Raw genomic sequence first — 25,734 nt, forward strand, 5'->3', positions numbered from 1 at the left:
ACCAAAGTCTCAATGTATGTAGAAAACTCAGTAGAATGTTCGCCAGTTATCCTACCACTTTCATCAAACTGAATTGAAAGTTCTGAAGCCTTTTTTTTCTCAATTTTTTACATGTTGTAGGCCCTCTTTTTTTGCGTTCAGTAACTTTAGTAGGAGGGTCTGAAGATATAGATTGATCAGGCATGATTATCTATATATACCTGCACAAACAAAATAAAATTATTAGTAAACATGTTATATTGCATTTCAACTTGAACAAAATAGTCTTACAAATTATTTAACAATTTATAAAGCTTACAATATTACAACCGATTGTCAACCCACAATCCTTTTTCATTATCACTACGCATGTAACTTATTTCAAGATTATCTTCTTCTAAAGGTAAAGACTGAACGCCAATAGAAAATGGAGGAGTTTCATCAAAATGATCATACTCTTCTTCATCCATAACATCACCAACACCAACAATAGATCTTTTGCTTTGTAACACAATTGACCACTTATTATCAACAGGATCAGAAACATAAAACACTTGTTTTGCCTGAGATGCAAGTATGAATGGATCATCATGATAACCCAACCGTTCAAAATCAACCAAAGTAAAACCCAATTCATCTATCCGAACGCCTCTTCTATTATCGACCCAACTACATTTGAATAGAGGAATTTTAAACACTTTGTAATCAAGTTCCCAAATTTCTTCAATCAAACCATAATAAGACATAGCAGCATCAATCGGTTTAGTATCCTTAGCACTTGAATAATCTTTTGATAATGCTACTTGCGTAACCCCACTATTTTGCACCACACTCTTTACATCTTGTCTCTTGGTGTAAAATGTATATCCATTTATGTCATAACCTTCATAACAACTTACAAGCAAATCAGGTCCATATGCTAACCATTTGATTGTTTCACTGACTTGAGATAAGTCTTTCATCACTGTATCTTTGAACCATGTGATGAATGTGCGATTGTGTTCAATGGTCACCCATCTTTCACCCTTTAAAGGATTTTGTTCTCTTATCAGGGACATGTGTTGGTCCAAGTATGGATGTACCTCAGAAAGATGTTGCAATACGAGATTATGTGCCTTATTTCGCAACTGCAAAGGTGGAGAAACTGGTTTGTACCCAATAGTACCTTTCCCAGTGAGTCTTCCTTCATGACGAGACTTAGAAACACCAATTGACTCAACATTAGCTAAATAATCAGTACAAAAATCAATGACTTCTTCAGCACCATAACCTTCAATTATACTCCCTTCAGGTCGATACCGGTTTCTCACATATCCTTTCAATATTCCCATATATCTTTCAAACGGATACATGTACCTCAAAAAAACCGGACCACACATCTTAATTTCTCTCACCAAATGAACAATCAAGTGCACCATAATATCAAAAAAAAAAAGATGGAGGAAAATACATTTCAAATTGACACAAAGTAACAACCACATCAGCCTGCAAATCATCTAACACATCTAGATCAATAACTTTACTGCAAATAGCATTGAAAAAGAAACAAAGCTTTGTTATAGCCCGCCTAACATGTTTTGGTAGGATGTCTCGAATAGCAATTGGTAACATGTGTTGCATTAATACATGATAGTCATGAGACTTCATGCCAACCAACTTAAGGTCCTTCATCGACACAAGTTTCTTAATATTCGACGAATACCCAGAAGGAACCTTGACACCATTTAAACAGGCACAAAAACTTGTTTTCTCTTTTTTGGATAAAGTATGACAAACTGGAGGTAAGTATATCCGCTTTCCTAACTCTTGTGGTGCTAACTTATCCCGTATTCCCATTTCAACCATATCCTTTCTAACCTTAACACTATCTTTCGTCTTCCCTTGAATGTTTAAAAATGTCCCAATAATGCTGTCACAAACATTTTTTTCAACATGCATAACATCAAGACAGTGTCTAACTGATAAATGCTCCCAATATGGTAGATCCCAAAATATAGACCTCTTCTTCCAAGAAGTCGTTTGACTAGTCTTACAAGTCTTACCAAAATCAACTTCAATATTCTTAACACGTTCATAAATAGTATCTCTAGATAAAGGTAAACGAGCAACTCGAGTCTCAAGATTTCCATTAAAAGCCTTTTTCTTCTTACGATAAGGATGACCCGTAGGGAGAAATGTCCTGTGGCTCATGAACACATTCTTTTTACAGTTACTCAACCATAGACTGGGAGTTTCATCTTCACAAATTGGGCATGCCTTAGCTCCTTTAGTAGTATAACCCGATAGGTTACCATAAGCTGGGAAATCATTTATTGTGCAAAAAATCATTGCACGTAAGGTAAATCTGCTTCGAGTATAAGCATCATACACCGGCACACCTTCATTCCACAAAATCTTTAAATCCTCAACAAGTGGCGCTAGATATACATCAATGTCATTTCCTGGTTGTTTAGGCTCTGATATCAACAACGACAACATGATGTATTTTCTTTTCATACACAACCAAGGAGGAAGATTGTAAACTACTAAAAGAACAGGCCAAGTACTATGTCGACTGCTCATGTTACCATGAGGATTCATTCCATCAGTACACAGTCCAAGTCTAAGATTTCTATTTTCAGAACCGAAATCAGGCCACCTCCTATCAATATTTCTCCATTGAGGTGAATCAACTGGATGTCTCAGTTTTCCATCTTCTTTTCTTCCAATAGCATGCCATTGCAAATTTTTTGCCTCTCTTGGATTAGCAAACATGCGTTTAAATCTTGGTATTACGGGTAAGTACCATAATACTTTGGCTGGGGGACCTTTCTTATTCTTACTTGCATCTTTGTTTTTATAACGTGATGCTCCACACTTTGGACACACATGCAAGTCTTTGTAATCTTTCCAATACAAAATACAATCATTTGGACATGCATGTATCCTCTCAATGTCCATACCCAAAGGACACAACATTTTTTTTGCTTCGTAAGTTGAATTAGGAAGTTCATTGTCACCCGGAAGCATGTCTTTTATTAGTTCTAATAATCCCGTGAAACTCTTATCACTTCATCCATTCTTTGCTTTTAAATTATATAATTTAAGCACTCTAGATAACTTAGTAAATTTAGTACTTCCAGGGAACAACGGTTTTTCAGCATTGTCAAACAAACTTTTAAATTCAGGAGGCATTTCACTAAAATCTTCCTGCACATCACGCATCATTTCATCTATTCGATCATTATCTTCATCATTCTCATCATTGCTAACATGAGATGCATTATTCTTCTCATTATCTTCAAGAGTTTGACAATTTGCTTTAGTTTTACCGTGTGCATGAGTTTCACTATCTATATAAGTTTCCTTAATTACACTTGTACTAGGAATTAAGCTTTCACCGTGCCATATCCATCTTGTGTATCCTTCCTTAAAACCACGACGTATCAAATGACTCTTCACTTCATCAGAACTACGATATCTTTTAAAATTCTGACAATCGCAACACGGGCACACAATAAAGTCCTCCCCCTTTTTACTCATATTTTCTTCAGCACATTGTATAAACTCTTGAACCCCTTACATATATGGGAATGTAGTGCGTTTTCCAAACATCCAACTCCTATCCATATCTGTGAATTCATAAAATACTACTCTAAGTACTAATCAGATATGGATACGCAAGGTAGACAATTTTTTATTAGATAAACAAATGTGAAATCTTTTCTATAAGAAAAAATTAAACAGAAAGAAGACAAATAAGCTCAAGATGGAGCAAATCACAAGTTGATTGTTCATTTGTCATCTTACTTTAGAATATCTAAATTATGAGTTATAATAATGTATGTTGCAACATGGAGCAAATCACAAGTTGAGTGAAACGGCATCGTTTTTGGATAGTGGACCGCAATAACTATTGATGATCAACACTAAAAACTTGGCATCTCCACACACTTAAGGGTGTATTTAGCATTCTCCACAAAAACAGAGCTACGATCAAAACTAAAAACTTGTTTAATCTTCTCTTCTAGGCCTCATCTCTCTCTACCTATGATATTTGATTTGTTCCAACTCATTTCCAAAATTCTTTTAAGTTGAAACTTAGCAGGAAATAAAACTGATTTGGATTGTGTAAACGAGGACGATAAAACTACTAAACCAAGAATTTTCCCCATGAAATCTATATTAATCCTACAATAATACAAACAAAAACCAGATTATGATAAACTGGAACAAGAAAATTGTAAGAGACCATAAAATGGTGAAACGCTTAACCTCATAAGAAAGATACATCCAAAAAAACAAGTATCAAATGGCGGCGATTCCAAAACAAACCAAGGGGGGGTCACTGTAGTCGTACATAGCACATAGATAGATACACATGAATGTATGAATATAACACACAAACATGAATGAATGAAGAAAAGTTTGCATTCAATTCGGTGATTCTGTTCCACCGCTTGAAAATTCAAAAAGCAAAACACAAACTTTGAGGAAGACACAAACTTTGAAAATATATATATATTAACTATTAACAATTAAAAAAAATTAAAAAAAATTAAAAAAAATTAAAAAAAAAAAAAAAAAAAAAAAAAAAACCTAACCTGGCAGTGGCACGGCGTCGGGAAAGGGAGGCGGCAGTGGCGCCGGCGGGCCGGGGATGGCGGTTTGGCTGTGGCGGTGCGTCGTGGTGTGGGCGTGCGACGGTTGCTGTGCATGTGGCGGTGCGTCGCGGTGGTCTCCGCCAACGGCGTGGTGGCGGTGGGTCGCCGGGCGAGAGCGTGGTGGTCGGATGGGAGCAGATCGATCGCGGTCGCCGGAGAGAGCAGATCGATCGTGGCGGGGCGAGAACAATCGCGTGGTGGCGGGGTGAGATCGAGAGCGTGGTCGCCGGAGAGAGCAGCGGCAGATCGGTGGTCACGCCGATCGTCGTCTTCGTTCTTCGATCGGTGGTCACGCAGCGGCAGATCGGCAGCGGATTCGTCTAATTCATTCGTCGATCGGTTCGTCTTGGACTGTCGATATGTCTCCTGATAGATCTAGGGTTAATCTAAGGCAACCATTTCTATTAGAAATGGTTGCCTATTACAAAACAAGTTCTATTTTAAGACAACCATTTCTATTAGAAATGGTTGCCTATTATAAATTAATTTTTTTTTAAATAAATACAAAATACAATGGGCAACCATTACAGCGAACAATGGTGGCGGATTATTGATCACTTATTTACAAAATTGCCACCTCGAATTTTTGGGCTAAGATTAGACAACCATTCTTTCAATAATGGTGGTCTATGGTCAATCTTCTATGTTCAATTTTGTACTAGTGGTTCAGGGGTTTAGGGTTATTTTTTTTGAACAAGTTCTTTTATTAATAACTGAAAGGGAAATGAAAGCCAAGGCCCAAAAGTGTACAAGGAAACAAATAAAGCAAGACAAACTAAAGCATAAAGGCCTAAGGCGAAAAAATAAAGGAGAGAGACTCTAAAATGAAAGTGGGCCCAACACCCATACTACAAACCATTTGTAACACCATAAAAAGCTAGACAATTCTCGGGCGTCATGTCCTACACAAAGGGTGAGCATGATGCTTCAAAAGCCAAAATAACCAGTACCACCCTCAAGCGTCAGGTCGGTCCCTCGCGGTATAGAGCTCTGCATTTTTATCCGTGGGAACCGTGAAAACTCCGCCACATAAGCAATGGTTCTCACCTCCACCCACCGTTGGAACCAAGGCCACCCCCGTACGTACAGATCTCTGCATTTTACCGTAGAGGGCTTCAACGACCTAAAATCCTAAGCGATGGCTCCCTAACCACTAGTGCCAACATATATACCACCCCCCCCCCCTTAAGCGTTAGACCAGCTCCCTCGGTACAGCGTATGGTATTTTGACCTGGGGAGCTTGTAAGGCCATCCACAGAAGCAATAGTATATATGCTAAGCATCAGAAGCCCACCTCACACCCATCGAACCCATTAGAGAACAACTAGCCAAATTCATCAACATCAACTCAAACAAGATAGAAACTAAAGACTAATGGAGCACTCCCACCTCAGAGTGTATGCTATGCATGAAACACAAGAATCAAATCCTGCTAGACACACAGCCACAAATAGAAGTAAGAAAGGTGGAGAGAGCATAGAGTAGGAAAGAGAAAACCCCCAATATTGGAAAGCCCCCTACGCCCTACGCCAGCAAGGCCAACTATTCAACTAGCCCAACAAAAAAGAAAACGTAATAGTACAAGTCAAAAACAAGAAAAGAAAATCCAAAAGAAAAAAGTGCAAAGCAAGTATTTTTTTTAAGTCATCAATTTTTATTAAGCATATAATATATACCAATATTAAACTTAGATCCGAGGCAATCCAACAAGGATGAAATCACAGACCATAGGGAACACTAGTACTGCAAGTTTGATGAATCCAAGAAAGGAAAGATTCAAAGAAAAAAGTGGGAAAACACAGGACTGCTAGGTTCTCAAGACTTCAGTATAAGGAATTCCAGTTACAGCCCCATCACATGCAGCATTATCGCATTCTGTGCATGCATGCGGTTTTCAGCTTAGGGGAAAACTTTTGAGTTGGGCGCTTCAATTACACCATCAGTGACCTCCACGCCTCTTTCTGCTGGTAAATAATGCATGAAATAGGCGTGTGGACCAGCTAATTTCATGACATTTTCATCCACCTGGAATCCTTGAAAGATATGACGGCGATGTGCTACTTCTTTCTTTTGGCCCATGCTAGCCCAAACATCTGAATACAAAACATCAACTCCTTTGACAGCCCCCTTAGGGTCATTAGTTATTTCAATTTTGCTAATAACGGCCTGTCGTGCTATATCAACTGTCTTCTCATCAGGCTCAAACCCTTTTGGGCAAGCACAAACACAGTGGAAAGGAATTACAACAGCCAATAAAAGCCAGGAGTGCACAATGTTGTTTCCATCCCCAACATAGACAACCTTTATCCCTTCCAGATGGCCAACATGTTCAATTATTGTGAGGGCATCGGCCATTATTTGGCAAGGATGGTTATAGTCTATCAAGCCATTGATCACAGGTACACTTGAATATTTGGCTAGATCCAAAATGTCCTGATTAGCAAAAACACATGCCATGATTATATCATTATAGCGAGAAAAAACACGACGAACATCACGGTTTTCATTTTGCTTCCCCGTCTAGATATCATTCGGTCCCAAATATATGGCATGACCACCAAGCAAGAAAAACCCAGTTTCAAATGAAACTGGAGTCCTCATGGATGGCTTTGCAAAAATCATTGCCATTGTTTTACCCTTAAATGGCTGATATGTTCTGTCGCCAGATTTTATGAGTGCCTTCACCTCTCTATCTCTATCCAAGATTTTTAAAATAGTCTCCTTGTTAAAATCATTTATGTGAAGAAAGTCCTTCTGAGTCGTAGATTTGAGGATAAAGATGTTGCTGGAGAGGCAGTTTGGCATGAGATGCGCTGACGGATGGCTGGAAATGTGGTCCTGGATGGAACAGAGATGCCGAAGGACCGTAATGAAAGTCCATTTGAGTGAGTAAAATATGAAGCTGAGGAGCGTGATAAATAATCAGCGAACTAAGGCGAACTAGGTTTGAGGATTCCTGCTGTTCAGTTCGGCAAAGGCGGCCAGGCAACAACACTCGGTGGAAGTTGAGAAAGTGATAAGTAATCGACGTCGACGTGGAAGGCGCGACTTCAGCCATGAAATCTTCAACAACTCATCATTTAGGTTTTCAAATGAAATTTCTAATTTATTTTTTACCGATGTGGGTCGAAGTTTAATGGGCTTGGGCTGCTTGGGAATGCATTGTACTAAATCAAGGCAAATTATACCGCGAATCAAGGTCTCCGTGTTTGTGGACCCTGATTAGGGTTTAGGGTTTAGGGTTTACGGTGGTTTTATTGTTTAGGGTTTTGGGTAAATTAAGGGTATAGGGTGGTTTTAGGTTTTAGGTTTTAGGGTTTAGGGTTTAGGGCTTAGGGTTTTAGGTTTAGGGTTTAGCGTTTAGCGTTTAGGGTGGTTTTGGGTTTACGATTTAGGGTGGCTTATGGGTTTAGGGGTGTACAATTTATATGTTTTTAGGGTTTAGGGTTGTTTAAAGGTTTAGGGTTTAAGGTTTAAGGTGGTTTTAGTGTTAAGGGTTTTAGTGTTTAGGGTTTAGGATAGATTAAGGGTTTAGGGAGATTAGTGTTTAGGGTTTAGGATAGATTAAGGGTTTAGGGTGATTTAGGGTTTAGGTTTTTATTTTTTAATTTTTTTAATTTATATGTTTAAGGTTTAAGGTGGTTTAAATGTTTAGGGTTTAGGGAGGTTTAAGGGTTTAGAGTTTAAGGTTTTAATTTTAGGGTAGTTTTAGGGTTTAGGGTTTAGTTTAGGGTTTAGGTTTAGGGTTAAGGGGTTTTTTTTTTTCGAACTTTGAACTTTATTCCACACCAAAAGAGGCACAAGGGCTTTATAAGTGACGTCATAGCCCAAAAAGTGAGTTATGGCTAGAATACAAGAGGCATAAAAGCCTTAAAACCACAAGGACCAAAAGGTCTAAAGCAAACAAAACTAGTTTATTCTAAATCTACAAGGTCAACAAGGCCTAAAGAGTCCCTAATGAACTAAGAGCAAAAGCCTAAACTAGCGAAGGCCCAAAGGGCTTATAAGAGCATAACCCAAAAAACCCAAGAGGCTTAAAAAAACCCAGGCCCAATTCGGCCATCTGTAGCCCGTGATCAATGGATCTCTGAACTGGGCCCATTCGGCCATCATTTAAAATCCCGGCCCAGCGTCTTCCTTTCGGCCATCTTGATTGTTCATAAGGCCCATGGCCCAAAAATTCTGAAAAGGCACAAGAGGCCCATTCGACCATATTAAGACCCATTCACCTTATTATAAAGCCCAAATTCAGCCAAAGCCCAAAAGATGAGAGCCCAATAGCAACTCATCTGGACTTATTTCCGTTTTAGAAGCAACATGGCGACCATACCCCCATCAACTAGCCCAATCTGCCAAATATTCCATTCGGTCCAAGACCATGTCCGAATTAATTTCAATCATCAAATAGGTCCTCCTTATTCCCCCCCATTCCAGTCTCATGAAGGTAGATCCACACTGCCTAGACAGCCTGACTACTCTTTATTGACCAGTTTTCATTAAAATTCATAGATCATGATCCACCAAGCTTGGTGGCAGTTGTTATATTATAGACCGCGGTGCATAATTGATTATGCACCGCGGCCCATATACGGCGCCGTTTCTTTAAGTAAAGAAACGGCCCGCCGTTAGAGTTAACGGAGTCTGTTTGTTTTGTGTATTAAACACCAACTGACACTACAGTATATTCAAACCGACACTGCAGTTATATCAAAATGATACTGTAGTTATAGTGTAATGAAACTGCAGTGTATATAAACTGAAACTGAATAACATTTCACATATTTGAGTGTATATTGTACAATGAAGCTGTAATTATATTAAAATGATCATGTAGTTGTGTTTTAATAAAACTATAGTGTATATAAAATAAAATTAAATAACATTTTCACATATTTGAGTCTATAAATATCGAATGAAACTATAGTTATATCGAAATGAAACTGTAGTTGTGTTCAACTGAAACTGCAGTGTATACAAAATGACACTGAATAACAGAGTTATTTTTTGTAACAGGGTGCGAAACGGCGGAAATAAACACTGTTAATTTTCATTTAAAAAAAAAAGACGCGCGGTGCATAATCGATTATGCACCGCGGTGCATAATATAATTTGCCGCTTGGTGGATCCTCAACAACAACTCTGATAGTAGCTGCATCAATTAACATCCACCAAACTCCTCATGAACTCTGCTTCCATTATCCCTGGTGCCATAACATGAAATATCATTTTCCATAGTGGAATCTACTTCATGGCTCTAACTCTAATTTATAAGCTTTGCTTTAATAGTGCAAAATCTAGCGTAAACATCTCAGCTGCACCTCTAATCTGCAAATCTTGTTGTATATCATCCAAAGAACCCCAAACTAGGAAGCCCTCCTTATGACTCCAAATCAGGGCTTCAAAAAACCATCTCACCAACCAGAGACCAAAACCAGCTTCAATCTCAGCAAATAATGGCACTCATTTTATTTCTGAAAGGTATTCATTCTCAGATCTGCAGCTCTGCAGATCTGCCAAGTGAGATCCTTAGCCTTTGCATTTTATCAAATCAGAAACAACATCAACTTCAACTCAAAAATTGCCATGAGACCACTCTCACTTCCTTTGCCAATGATTATCTCAGTAGCAAATAATGCCTCTCAGAAATCCCATCTCACTGTGTTAGCCTCAAATATCATGTCAGCTTGCAAACTCAGTTGTTCAGATATTGCAACAGTTCTACATTCAACAATTGCTCCAAAATTCTATTCCATATCAGCTTCTATTCTCACATATGCTGCATCATTTCCCATAGTGAGATCAGAACCATGGCTGCCCCAAGTCTCTACCTTAGAAGTTTTGAATTGGGGCTGCAAGCTCTCAGATCCACTTCAGATTATGCACAGACTTTATCTTCAGATTCAAAAATCCACAAGGTCCACCTGCTTGATGGACCTTCATGGCATTCAATCCCATGCCCACAGATCAGAATCTGCAGCCTCCCTAGAACTGCAGCAAAACATAATTCCATCTGTATAATCCCATCAGAGAGCATCAGCTTAAGCAACCATCTCATTTCAGTGCTCATTCCTTGTCTGCAAACCATCTAGACTGATTCCAAACCATTTAGACTTTGTAACAGAAGACTCTCAACATGAGGTTTCATCTCCCATATAAGGATCCACCTCATGGCAGTAGTAGACTCCACTTAAGAAGCCTCATCTACCTACTGCAAACCCTTCCATCATGCATTCTTCAGCTCCAGATGCCCTTTATTTTGTTCAAAGCACATTAGCTAACCAGGATGCATCATTTCCCAATGAGAGATCAACCTCCTGGGAGCAGAGACCCTCCATCCTCACAGCTTTAGATTTCTGCTACAGCATAGACCACCAATAAAGTGGCCCTCCTTATTCCTCCTCTCAGGTTCTCAGACCATGGCCATTGCATCAGAAACTTATGAGTCCAGGTTTCAGTATAACCTCTGTCTCCATAAGCACTTTCTTCATACGTAGAGCATGGTGTATCATTTCTTATACAAAGATCAACTCCATGGCTACCTCAAGACCCCACTTTAAAGCTTTGACTTGGGGTTGCAATCAGATTCCAATCTCAATCCAAGCTTTAGTTTCCAAAATGAGATCAGAGGTCCACCAAACTTGGTAGACCCTCCTTGTAACACCTCGTGTTATGGTCCCTAAAACCAATTAATTATTTAATCATTTACCCAAAAGAAAGAATTAAATTCCAATAATTAATTAGGAAGGGTCCACCATAAAGCCCATGGACCCTTACTCCTAAAACCAATCCCTTAGTCCTATAGGAAATAGAATTAGCAAACCCATGCCATTTAGACCCTAATTAGGACTCCTAGGTATATAAATAGGGACATAGGAGGCACCTAGAACTCACACCACAAATAATCTCTCACCACACAAGAAGTTCCATGAATTCCTTTAGGAGAAATCAAGAAAGGTGAAATCTTAAAGAAAGACCCTTCATAGTCAAGGAGATTAATTAAGGCTAAGAGGTAACCCATGTCTTAACAAAACCTATTTTCTTTTATATAATCTCCTTCTTTGGCTTCTTCTCTATACTCGTGTCATGATAAATCGTTTATGGTATTGATGATATGATCTTGGTGATGGATGAGATGAATTTATGTGTGATCTTGATGATCTTGACGATGATAAGAGGTTCTTGATGATAATGTGATGTTCTTGATAAATCTTGATGTTGCTTGATGTTAAAAGATGAACTATGATCTTGGTGATTTCAATATGATTAGAGCCCTAGGATGAATCGTGAAACTCATATTGTGATATTCTTGATATGCTTAGAAGTCATGATAGGATATGTGCCATATGATTCTTGCTTTTGATCAGTTAATTGTCTACGTGGTGTCATCAATTGCGTTTAAATGTGTCTAAGCATGGTTTCGGGTTCCACAAAGGATCCCGGGACGGTTATTTTGATAAAGAGTCAGTGGGGGGTAGGTGGGGGTAGGGGAAACCGCCACCTACCCGTTGCCCAAAAAGACGCCGCCGGCAGCGGGCAGGCTACTGCCCGCTGGGCACCCGCTGCCCGGAGGCTTGTCGCCGGCGGGCAGCCGGCGGGTGGTCCTCCACCCACCGGCTACCCGCTGGAATTTGCCCACCTCGGGACTTTGGCTTCCCCGTTTGATGTTTCCTCGACCCCCGTGGTGTCCCAACCGTCTCCGTTTATCGTGCCTAAGTCTAGTTTGATGTTTCGGGTACCGTTCGTAGGATAAATGAGTCTTATATATCGCAAGCTAGTTGAATTGGTATCCCGTTGGCGTAGGTGAAAGAATTATGAACCCCTTTGGATTATTCCTAGTATGTGGACGACCACGCATAGATTTCATTATACGTTTTCTCCCCTTTCCCAATGTGGTAATTTGGGTTGCATGTGCTTGCTATGTGTTTTATATGCATGATACCCCAATTTGGTTGCGATCAAATTGGTTATTCCTGAGCTGCGGTTCAGAAGCTGGTTGCGATCAGAATTACACTCTCGGGCCGCGGTCCACCGCTTGGTTACGATCAAACGTTTTACATGAGCTGCGGTTCATATTCCTGGCTGCGGTTAGATGATCACTCTTGGGCTGCGGTCCACTGTTTGGTTGCGATCAAACATTATGATGAGCTGCGGTGCATCGATTGATTGCGATCGACCCCTTTGTGTTGCGATATGAGGCAGGGTGCTACGGGGCCGTGTCAGAGCTATATGCGCTGACCCTCATGTATGGGCATGCGATTGGTCCTGAGGTGCCACCAAAGTGTGCTTGTGTGATGAGATGAATGACGATATAAATGAGATAAAGTGAATCTGTGACCGTAGGATATATGCTAGTATCTTTATATGCCTTGTTATAACTGTTGAATGTGCTTATCTCTATCTGTCGAGTCTATTCCGATTTTGAAACTAGAGTTTCCTAGGATATACCTTCCTGCTTCAAAATGGCTTTTCATATATATATATATATATATATATATATATATATATATATATATATATATATATATATATATATATATATATATATATATATATATATATATATATATATATATATATATAGTTATACGATATTTCAACACCTTAGAGTGGGTTACCAGCATTATTCGCTGAACAGATATATTTGGCTTTCAGGCACAGACGATTAGCTCCGGAGCGCGCTAGAGGACCCAAGACTTAGATAGATAGTTTCATCTTCGGCCTGCGTGCCATAATGATGTAATGATGTTGTTTAAGGATAATTAGATAGTTTAGCCTGTGCATCTGAGTTCTCCAGCTCAGATGTGGCATAACACCCCGTATTCTTATGTTTAGTACTGCTCTGTTTGGGATTTAATGAGAATTTACCTTTATTATATAAGTTTTAAAAGTTTCGAAAATTTGGGGTTTTACAGTTGGTATCAGAGCCTAAGTTTGACCCTAGGATAAGACCTTTAAGACCAGACTTTAAGACATTAAGCTTGAACTCTAGGCATTTAAGTACCTAAAACTCAGGAAACTTAGGACGCGTGGTGAGATTGTGAGTATACCCGCCATCACATAACCCCCTCACTCTTGTTCAAATTAAAAGAACTCTCTCCTTCGCTTATCATATCAAGGTAAGGGTACAAAACTCTAACTCAACATTACTATAAACATTGGCCCAGTAGACCAGCAGCATGACACCAAACAGAAGACAATCAAGAACTCCGGAACCCACCACACACGATCCCCTGGCCCTAACTCTACAACAACTAACACAAGTTGCCCAGACACTAAGCGACGTAGCTCTCCGCAACAATAGACCCCCACCACCTCCATCAAACACGAATTCGGAAGTCGCCCGACAAGTTTCAAATCATCGACCACCCACGTTCTCGGGAAGAAGATCCCGTAATCCTTGAGGAATGGATCCGTACATTCGACAAGATTCTGGGGTTGGTAGAATGCCCAGAAGAACGTCGTGCAGAGATAGACTCATTCTACTTCGGACACGAGGCAGACCTTTGGTGGATCCACGAGGGACCCACTTACAGACAGGAACCAGGGTTCAACTGGGAAAACCTCAAAACACGACTACGAGAACGATTCTATCCAGCACACGTAAGAGCATCCATGCATGAAGAGTTCTTCCACCTAAAACAAGGAACGACTACTGTCATGGAATACCATAAACGGTTCCTCGAGCTAGCACGCTTCGCACCAGAACTAGTCCCCACAGAGGCAACCAAAATAGAAAGGTTTGTATCGGGTCTCAACTTCGAAGCCCGAAAAGCACTAGTAGTAAGCAGACTCCGGACCCTCAACGAGGCTTACTCTAGTGCCGCAAATCTCTATCGGATCCAATTACTGCAACGTGGGGTTCAGGAACAGATTCGAAAAAGGAACACAGGAGGTGGAGCACCACCTATAAAAAGAACGAGAAACGACGCTAACACGAGGCCAAGCAATCCAGCTAGCCAGAGACCACCCCTAGGAAACAACGAAGCTAATATAAGGAGCTTCCATTGCCCAAAATGCAACAAGGACCATAGAGGCAAAGATTGCATGTGCAACCCCTGGCGATGCTTCAACTACGGGGGAGAAGGGCACAAGGCCTTCCAGTGCACTCAACCCCAGAAATCTCGCCCCACAACCATGGGCCAACACGGGGGCACGAACCATCAAGGGAATTACGGTGCTCCCGGAAAAGTGTTCGTCATAAGCCGCACTCAGGCCGAACTCGAGAACGAGGGCAACCTCGACGAAGAAAACATGGTCCCAGGAGACGAGGGTCATGTAAACCCGCTAAAAGAAAACCATGAAGATGAGTTCTGTTCAGTATAACTGACAACCCCTTGTAACCACCCTCATAGTAGAATGGCTTGTTTAGGTTAAATTACTTCGAAATTATTATAAATAAAGAGCTAAATCAAAATAATTTTAGCATAAGGGAAAAAGACTAGATTATGCACGTCAACAACAAAAGGGGACCAAACCAAATCTTCTACCACTAGAAGACAAAAGAAGGAAAAAGACAAGGATCACACAATAAGGAAAACTAATGTCATCAAGGAAAACTAAACTCTAGATCTCCCATTTATAAACCCAAGCACTTAACCACTGAGCCATAAGTGTTTCTTGAAACCTCAAGGGAACACTCCCTTCTAAAACCCTTACAATCTCTAAAAATTCTAAAAAACCCCCAAATAAAAAACCCTTCTTCTTCTTCTTCTTCCTCTTCCATACTCTCCCTCTCTCTCTCTCTCTCTCTCTTCCCCACTCACCCCGCCGCCAAACAACACCACCATCACCCTGACGAACCACCCCGCCAGCCGAGCCACTAACGCCGCCCAGACAACACTGTCGTCGCCGCCCCGGAGACAACCCGCAACACCACCGCCACCCGTCAATTACCCGAACACCCCTTGCTGCCACGCACCGCCTCATCCGCACAACCCGAGCTCCACCGCCACCACGCCTGAGCCGAACCCTGCCGAAAACCGCCGACCGTTGGAGAAGTCGCATTGCCGGAACCCTCGCCGGAGCTCGCCGGAAGTTCGTCGGAAAACACCACCTAGACAAAAACCCAAAATGCCGAAAAAACCCCTCGGAATCTGCACCCCGGACTACACCGACCAATTCTCTCCGGAGTTGGTCGACATGCTTAACTTCCAAGGGCTCTTGGATACGTATCTCACCATTAAAGGGGATACATACCCCGAATTGGTGAAAGAGTTCTATCATCACTTGGTGGCCGTCAAGCGAGGTGATAAATTGGAAATCACCGCTAAGGTCCGAGGCAAGGAAATCATACTTTCCGAAGGCCGCTTGGCCAAGCTCTTGAGACTGACCACCACAGGTGTGTCAGACTACGACCGGAAGGGGTGGATTGGTACCCAAAACACGGGGTACAAGGACTACCTCGGGTACCTACTCGGAAAGGGAGAAGGCTTCACCTTGGCCACTCGGCCAAACAGGAAATGGCTAACCGCAGAACAAAAGATACTAGTCATGATTGTAACTGATAGCCTGTTGCCTACAAATAACAAGAGCAAGGATGTGGGAAGTTTGGAGTGTACTTTTGCTTACCTTCTAAAACACAAAATCAAGTTCAACCTACCGGCCCTTATGTTAAAACACATGGAGTTTTGCAAGACTAGCAACCGGCTTAGTCTACCTTACGGAATGATCCTGAGTTGGATCATGGAGAAGAAAGGAGTGGACCTGAGCCACACAGAGGTCAAGCCCGCAAGCGGCATGGTTTTCAATGCCCAGAACCTCCGTCGCAATGATATCTACTACACTGAAGGGGGACAGTATATCACCCTCGAGGAGATTTGCCTTAAACCCGAGGAGGAGCGAAGAGAATTGGTTGATCGATTGGACATCGCCAACAAAAATCTTAAACGGGCAATGCAAGAGTGTGGGGGACTAGAGGGAAATGAGGAACAGGAAGAGGATAGCGAGCCTAACCCATCGGCACCCGCACGAGCGGGAGGAAACCCAATGGGACAAAATGAAGAATCTGTCAATGAGCGCATCCTCGCACAGCTCACTCGGAAAAACCAAATCATGGACGAAGGGTTCTCGTCCTTAATCCACGCGACACGTGCTTTAGATCAGAGGGTGGCAGCAATCGAGACCATCCTGGGCACTCGTGGAGCATCCAGTTCAGGAGCAGGAAACCAAGTTAGACCCGAAATTTCCAATCACCACGTCACAAAAAATCCAGTCTATCCCAGCAAGGACAACGCGTGAGGCCACGTTCCTAACCAGGAGGCCAAAATACGGAATGTCCAGGGGTGAAAGAATGGATTAACACACCGGCTTCGGGGACGAAGCCTCTTGTAAGGGGGGGAGAGTGTAACACCCCGTGTTACGGCCCCTAAAACCAATTAATTATTTAATCATTTACCCAAAAGAAAGAATTAAATTCCAATAATTAATTAGGAAGGGTCCACCATAAAGCCCATGGATCCTCATCCCTAAAACCAATTCCTTAGTCCTATAGGAAATAGAATTAGCAAACCCATGCCATTTAGACCCTAATTAGGACTCCTAGGTATATAAATAGGGACATAGGAGGCACCTAGAACTCACACCACAAATAATATCTCACCACACAAGAAGTTCCAAGAATTCCCTTAGGAGAAATCAAGAAAGGAGAAATCTTAAAGAAAGACCCTTCATAGCAAAGGAGATTAATTAAGGCTAAGAGGTAACCCATGTCTTAACAAAACCTATTTTCTTTGCTATAATATCCTTCTTTTGCTTCTTCTCTATACTCGTGTCTTGATAAATCGTTTATGGTATTGATGATATGATCTTGGTGATGGATGAGAAGAATTTATGTGTGATCTTGATGATCTTGATGATGATAAGAGGTTCTTGATGATTATGTGATGTTCTTGATAAATCTTGATGTTGCTTGATGTTAAAAGATGAACTATGATCTTGGTGATTTCAATATGATTAGAGCCCTAGGATGAATAGTGAAACTCATATTGTGATATTCTTGATATATTTGGGTGGGAATTCGCATGTTCGGGTATTGATTATGCTTAGAAGTCGTGATAGGATATGTGCTATATGATTCTTGCTTTTGATCCATTAATTGTCTACGTGGTGTCATCAATTGTGTTTAAAAGTGTCTAAGCATGGTTTCGGGTTCGACAAAGGATCCCGGGACGGTTATTTTGATAAAGAGTCAGTGGGGGGTAGGTGAACCCGCCACCTACCCGCTGCCCAAAAAAACGCCGCCGGCAGCGGGCAGGCAACTGCCCGCCAGGCACTCGCTGCCCGGAGGCTTGTCGTCGGCACCCACCGGCTACCCGCTGGAATTTGCCCACCTCGGGACTTTGGCTTCCCCGTTTGATGTTTCCCCGACCCTCGTGGTGTCCCAACGGAATCCGTTTATCATGCCTATGTCTAGTTTGATGTTTCGGGTACCGTTCGTAGGATAAATGAGTCTTATATATCGCATGCTAGTTGAATTGGTATACCGTTGGCCTAGGTGAAAGAAGTATGAACCCCTTAGGATTATTCCTAGTATGTGGACGACCACACATAGGTTTCATTATACGTTTTCTGCCCTTTCCCAATGTGGTAATTTGGGTTGCATGTGCTTGCTATGTGTTATGTGTGCATGATACCCCATTTTGGTTGCGATCAAATTGGTTATTCCTGAGCTGCGGTTCAGAAGGTGGCTGCGGTCAGAATTACACTCTCGGGCTGCGGTCCACCATTTGGTTGCGATGAAACGTTTTACATGAGCTGCGGTTCATATTCCTGGCTGCGGTCAGATGATCACTCTTGGGCTGCGGTCTACTGTTTGGTTGCGATCAAACATTATGTTGAGCTGCGGTTCATCGGTCGATTGCGATCGACCCCTTCGTGTTGTGATACGAGGCAGGGTGCTACGGGGCCGTGTCAGAGCTATATGTGCTGACCCTCATGTATGGGCAAGCGATTGGTCCTGTGGCGCCACCAAAGTGTGCTTGTGTGATGAGATGAATGACAATATAAATGAGATAAAGTGAATCTGTGACCGTAGGATATATGCTAGTATCTTTATGTGTTTGGTTATAACTGTTGAATGTGCTTATCCCTATCTGTCAAGTCTATTCCGGTTTTGAAACTAGAATTTCCTAGGATATATCTTCCTGCTTCAAAATGGCTTTTCTTAAATATATATATATATATATATATATATATATATATATATATATACATACATACATAAATACATATATATATACATACATAGATACATACATACATATATATATATATATATATATATATATATATATATATATATATATATATATATATATGTATGTATATATATATATATATATATATATATATATATATATATATATATATATATATATGTATGTATATATATATATATATATATATATGTATGTATATATATATATATATATATGTATGTATATATATATATATATATATATATATATATATATATATATATATATATATATATATATATATATATATATATATATATGTATGTATATGTATATATATATATATATATATATATATATATATATATATATATATATATATATGTATATATATATATATATATATCATTACTACAGAAAAAGGATTTAACGTCGCCATTATAACGTCGGTTTTTCGAAAAACCGACGTTAAATATTTAAATTTAATTTTTATTTTTTTAAAATCACATACGGCGTCGGCTTTTTAGTACAGCCGACGCCGTATCTATAATATAAAAAATAATAAATATATTATACGGCGTCGGCTCTTTATAAATCCGACGCCGTATATCGAATAAAAAATATATATATATAATATACGGCGTCGGCGAATATAAAGCCGACGCCGGATACTCGAATTAAAAAAATGTATATTATACGGCGTCGGCTAAGTATATAACCGACGCCGTATATACGGAATTAAAAAAAATAATAATTAATATAGTATACGGCATCGTCTAGGTATATAGCCGACGCCGTATACTCATTTCATTTCATACACAACGAAGACACATCAGATCAGAATAGATCAACACACCCTCATCATCTCATCGCCGCCACCAAAACCCTCCACTACCGCCACCGTGCCTCGCTGCCACGCCGCCGGACGCCGGACGTCGTCGATCGACGCATACACGCAGGTACACCGTTGCCGCTATCCGCCGTCACCATCCACCGCACTAACGCCATCTCCGCTGCACTCCGACGCCGCCGCTACAGATCCGAAGCTCGGACGGACGCCGCCGCTCACCGGTCGCCTGTATCGCCGCTCCTCCACGCCCCCGGGGACGACGCCGCTCCTCCACGCCCCCGCGGACGACGCCGCTCCTCCTCGCCCGCCGCCACAGTCCTCCTCCTCCACGCTATCCGCCGTCGCCATCCACCGCACTGACGCCATCTCCGCCGCTCTCCGACGCCGCTGCTACAGATCCGAAGCTCGGACGGACGCCGCCGCTCCTCCTCGCCCGCCGCCACAGTCCTCTTCCACGGTCGCCGCCGATAACTACCGTGTATATATATATATATATATATATATATATATATATATATATATATATATATATATATATATATATATATATATATATATATATATATATATATATATATATATATATAAAATTTGTTTTGTAATTTATTAAAACTAGATTCAATTTAATTGCTATTTGCTATTAAGGTCAGATTCAACTATATAATATATTATTTTATTTGCTAATTACCCCTCAATTAAAGAATTTAAAGGGAGAAAAAGTATTAAAATTTAAAATAATTTCAAAATTTTCACAACCATTCGTTTCAACTAATCAGAATGGGTTTGCAAAAATCTCCTTTATTATAAGTATAATAATAAATTATTAAGCTATTACAGTTTAGCATTATCTTGTTCTTATTCTTTAATTTCATCTGGGACTAATTAATATAGAACCCATTTTAATTATTTCCATCATAGTAAGCAATCTGTTTATAATTTGTTGTTTCCTTTTCTAATTGTTACTCCGTATAGTTTAATTTTAATTTGGGTTAGTTAACCAACATAAATGACTAATTTTAGATTATTGTACTTCGCTATTTTATAGTAAAAGTTTTTAGTTCAAGCATTAAACTGGTGTAAATATATTTATTTGTGACCATTAGTTTATGGATAAATAATGCAAGTAATATAATAAATTAATTAACAATATATATATTAATAATATTAGCTTTAGTTTTTATGATTTTTTATGATAATATATTACAACATTTTAGTACACTAGAGTATGTTTTTATGATAATATATTAATGATTAAATGTTCTATTTCTCGTTTGATTTCACTTCTTTAGGTGAAAATATTTGATTGGTTTATTTTTTGTTAGGCGTCAATCGGGTTTGACTAAGTTCAGTCCTTGCTGCGCTCCTCCTCCACTGTTCTCCGCCGGTCTCGGGTACGCAATTTGTCTATTGTGTTTAGCAAGATTCAATTCACATTGTGTTTGACATGTTCTTTGGTTAGTTAGGATGTATAAGAAAGCATCTAGAATTGACAAATGGTTATTATTATTTTACTTAGATTGGCTTGTACGTGATGAATAAATGCTCCTTGTTTGCGTTCATTAAATGCTACTTGTTTGCACTTTGTAAATGCTAAAATTATTGTAGTTGTTGTAGTAGTTATTATTATCAAAATTTGTTAAAATAGTGGTAACAAATGTTTAATTAGAGTTATTATTATCTAGATTGGCTTTTACGCGATGGATAAAAGTTGGATGATAGCTAATCGACTTAGTACGGAATACGAAGATGGAGTTAGAAAATTTTTAGACTTTGCAAAGAGTAACCTTCCGAATAGTAATAATAGGTGGTTGTGTCCTTGTAAGAAATGTTGTAATCAGAAAAAGTTAGGTGAAGAGGACATATATGATGATCTAATTGTTAATGGGATTAATCCATATTATACACAATGGATTTGGCACGGTGAACGCGATGTGTCTACGACATCTAATGTGTATGTTGACAATGAAGATAATGAGTCTGAAGATCGGTTGGATGAAATGTTTCGCGATGTTGGAGAAGAGTTTACCAATCGGTCAAATGAGTTAGATGAATTATTGAATGATTCAAAACAATCGTTATGGCCGGGGTGTAGTAAATATTCCCGATTATCTGCTATATTAAAATTATTCAACTTGAAAGCTGGGAATGGGTGGAGCGACAAGAGCTTTACTGCGTTACTTGAAATAGTAAAGGACATGCTTCCAGATGGTAATGAACTTCCCAATAGTACGTATGATGCCAAAAATATTTTGTGTCCAATGGGTATGGGATATACAAAGATACATGCTTGCCCTAACGATTGCGTATTGTTTAGGAATGATTACAAAGACTTGCATGCATGTCCAATATGTGGGGCATCTCGTTATAAAACAAGCGAGAATGTTGCTGGTAAAGTACGTTTGAAAAGGCCACCAGCTAAAGTTTTGTGGTATCTCCCAATTCTTCCAAGATTTAAGCGTCTGTTTGCAAATCCAAGTGATGCGAAGAACTTAACATGGCATGCAGATCAAAAGGATTTTTGATGGCAAGCTTCGACACCAGGCTGATTCTTTTCAATAGATAACATTTGATAATGCATTTCCTGAATTTGGTCACGATGCGAGAAATCTTAGACTTGGACTTTGTACTGATGGTATTAACCCCCACGGAAATCTAAGTAGCAAGCCTAGCTCGTGGCCAGTTATGTTGATAATTTATAATCTACCCCCTTGGTTGTGTATGAAACGAAAATACATATTATTATGTTTGATGATTTCTGGGCCAAAACAACCAGGTCATGATATATTTAAATTTATTTAAAAAGTTAATATAATTACATTTCTTACTAATAAATAATCTTGTTTTGTAGAGTACTTTTGATATTCCCGACACCATTGATATGAAGAGACATTGGTTAAGCTATGTGGGTGATAGGTGGAGAGATTTTAAAACAAAATTGGTGAACAAGTATATATATGGTATTTATGCAGGTCAGGACCCTTGTACTTATAATTACATTTATTACTAATAAATAATCTTGTTTTCTTACTAGTATATATACGGTTGCTATGCAGGTCAGAACCCTTGTCAAACATACGACTTCATTGAACAAGAGACATGGAATGAGTTTTATCAGTCGCATACGGGTGCATCATATGAGGTATCATTATTATTTGATCAATATTTTGAACAAGGGATATGAAATTTATCATATGATTAATATTTGGTATGTATGTAGGCAACAAGGAAAAAATATCAAGACATACAAGCTAAGAATATTCATCCACATCTTTTAGCTCGAGGAGGTTATAAAAGGTTGGAGAAGATGATGATAGACGAGAAGTTGAAAGAACAACAAGCATGTGCTGATGCAGATCCGTCGTATACAATGAGTCCTCCAAGTCCCATACGTAGAGCCGAAAAATGGAAGAAAGCAAGAATGGACAAGTCAGGAAATTATCGCACTGATTCAACTAGAGTGGTGGCGGAAAAAATTGTAAGTACATATCTTGTCATTTACTACAGTAATAGTAATTATTATTATTGAATAAATTTTATATATGTTAGGATGTTCTTGAGTTGCAAATTTCTCAAGGAGAATTTGTTGAGGATGGAAAAAAGGATTCATTGACTGTTGCGTTGGGTACCGATGAGCATTGTGGACGTGTTAGAGCCATGGGAAGGGGACATGGCATCAAAAGTGTTTTTGGCCATGCAAAACGTCGCCAAAAGACTCCTGAAGATGTTCAACAACTGGTTGATGCTGCTGTTGGTGCTGCCGTTGGTGCTGCTGTTGCAGAAGCGTTAGAAAAACAAAAGCAAGAAAATATTTCTGAACGGGAGGAATTTGGTCAACGTATAACAGAGCAATTTGAGGCAAAAATAGCTAGTATGATGTTGCAATTTAGTGCTATGCAGACTCCTTTACAGCCAAAGCAGGTGACAACCGTATGTGTGGATGCTGTGCAACCACCTCCTAGTGACAAAGCTAGTTCCCCAGACCCTTTTAGTAATTTACCGGCTATAAGTATTCATTTATAGTTATCTTATTATTATTTATCAATAAAATTTTATATGATTTTTAATTAAAAATTATTGTAGTTAGGGGCACGATGTCAATTGTTTTTAGAAGATCCAATTAGACGTCCAGTGGCATATGAGACAGCTTACAGTGGTAGACAAGTTCATGGGGTTGTACTGGATGTAAACAATGTGAAAGTGAGTATAACTGATGTTGGTGATCCAACTGCACATGTACCATTCCCCACCGGTGAGGTTAAGCTTGTAAGTGATGCAAGCCAACACTTTATCGTTTGGCCAAAGAAGCTGGTAGAGTTATGTACTGAAGCTAATGCGGTATGTATACTGATAATATTTCTATTTTAAAATATTAAATAATTTACTTTTTAAAACTATAATTCTTACTTGTATTATAATTCACAGTTAAAAGACAATACCATGGATAATAGTATTGCTCTAGATTCTTTGACTGCTGAGTGCAAAAAGGCTTTTACAATAGCTCGCTGTTTCGAACAGAATCTTGTGATCCATGTGGCTCGTGGTATTATGGGCGAGATTGAGTATGACTTGCACCTTGAAAGTGTGGAGATATTGCGTTTCTTAAGTATGGACACCATCGATGTTTCTCTAGTTCAGTTCTTTATAAGGTAATAATAAGTTCTTTATGATTGTTTATGCATAATAGTTTTATATTTACATTCTTGATTATTTATGTATAATTGGTTCTATTTGTGAATAGGGGTATTTACATCAATTTTGAGTTGGCATCAAAAGACACTTATGGTTTCCTAGATCCATATTGGATTCAACCAAAAATGAATAATATAGAAGAAAGGAAATCATATATAAATGCCACCATGCAGTATGGGAAGAAAAATGTGTATTTAGCCCCATACGTTCTCAAGTAAGTTTTAATTACGTTTTAAATTAAAGTGCTTACATATAATATATTTTTATATTATATTATATTTACTTATTTACGTATAACTAATAAATTACTTATTTGTAGTGAGCATTGGATGCTGATGGCGATTTGTCCTAGATTAAATGAAATTTTTTGGTTTGATTCACTTGGTCATGGGCCGCGTGAAGACATTAAACATATAATGGAAACGTATGTAAATTTATATAATGAATTAATAGTTATTATTAAACAAGTGATGCCAAATATTTATATATATTTTATGTCTTATATGAATAGGTGTATGACTGCAACAAGCATGATGAGTGGAAAGAAACAATCTCGTTCATCGAAATGGACTACATGTTTGGTAAGTACTTCTTTCACTTTGTAAAACATGCAAACTTATTGTTTTTTATTTCTATTTTAAAATAATTTTATTGTAATTCAAATGTAGTGTGCTATACAAAAAGGAAGCACCGAATGTGGTTATTATGTGATGAAATTCATGTGGGAAATTGTTTCCAACAACCTAAGCAAAGGAATGGATAAGGCAAGTAATCTAATAATACATATTTCTTTTTCAAATGTTGTTTAAAATATTTAGTTATTTATTATTTTTATTTTTTTTTGAACTTTGTAGATTTTGGAAAGACAAGGACGATTGCCCTACAACAAACAAGAGATTGATGACGTTAGAAACAAATGGTCTAAGTTTCTTATTGATGAATGGGTTAATAAAACGTTGTTAATTTGATACTAGTTTATGTTTAAAACTACTTTGTGTTTATTGGTTTGATGTTAATTAGTAGTTTTGTTGTATTGTGTTATTTATATTAATATTAGTTTTAGTATGTAGTTTTGTTGCATTGTGCTTAATTAGTTTCATGTTTAGTATGTAGTTTGAATTAGTTGATGTTGATGCTGAATGTAACTAGCTGCACAGGTTCTGATTGCACAGCGCAGGTTGGGCTAGAGCATAAAACATTTTCTGTATAAAAAAAAAATAGATACGATGTCGACTATTGGTCATAGCCGACGTCGTATATATATTTATAATTAAAAAATAATGATACGACGTCGGCTAATTGGCAATTAGCCGACGTCGTATCATTATTTTTTAATTATAAATATATATACGGCGTCGGCTATTGGTTATAGCCGACG

At 39.0% G+C, this 25,734-nt stretch overlaps 1 protein-coding gene, 1 long non-coding RNA gene and 1 pseudogene across 2 annotated transcripts; 1 reads left to right on the plus strand and 2 right to left on the minus strand.

Annotated features, from left to right (window-relative positions):
• Positions 1-302: 302 nt before the first annotated feature.
• LOC109179541 lies at positions 303-3,501 on the minus strand. The gene is made up of 3 exons (XM_019329047.1): positions 3,096-3,501; positions 1,430-2,864; positions 303-1,314 (listed from the first exon to the last, which is right to left on the minus strand). The coding sequence occupies exons 1-3, from the start codon at positions 3,499-3,501 to the stop codon at positions 303-305; spliced, it is 2,853 nt and encodes a 950-aa protein (XP_019184592.1).
• A 2,772-nt stretch (positions 3,502-6,273) lies between these two features.
• LOC109179542 lies at positions 6,274-10,707 on the minus strand (annotated as a pseudogene).
• Positions 10,708-24,744: 14,037 nt separating this feature from the next.
• On the plus strand, positions 24,745-25,063 carry LOC109179555. The gene is made up of 3 exons (XR_002053930.1): positions 24,745-24,780; positions 24,868-24,937; positions 25,025-25,063. It is a non-coding gene; the product is annotated as an uncharacterized LOC109179555 (long non-coding RNA).
• The last annotated feature ends 671 nt before the right edge of the window (positions 25,064-25,734 follow it).

Source organism: Ipomoea nil, unplaced genomic scaffold (genome assembly GCF_001879475.1).
Source record: "Ipomoea nil cultivar Tokyo-kokei standard unplaced genomic scaffold, Asagao_1.1 scaffold0927, whole genome shotgun sequence".
NCBI lineage: Eukaryota > Viridiplantae > Streptophyta > Magnoliopsida > Solanales > Convolvulaceae > Ipomoea > Ipomoea nil.

What these genes read in the sequence shown, in the direction of transcription:
- LOC109179541 (XM_019329047.1), bottom strand. Translation starts at nt 3,501, where the DNA reads ATGAGTAAAAAGGGGGAGGACTTTATTGTGTGCCCGTGTTGCGATTGT. An exon ending in AAAACCGTTGTTCCCTGGAA is followed by an intron (nt 2,865 to 3,095) that starts GTACTAAATTTA and finishes TGTATTGGAAAG; the next exon opens with ATTACAAAGACTTGCATGTG. An exon ending in ACTTTGTGTCAATTTGAAAT is followed by an intron (nt 1,315 to 1,429) that starts GTATTTTCCTCC and finishes TCCGTTTGAAAG; the next exon opens with ATATATGGGAATATTGAAAG.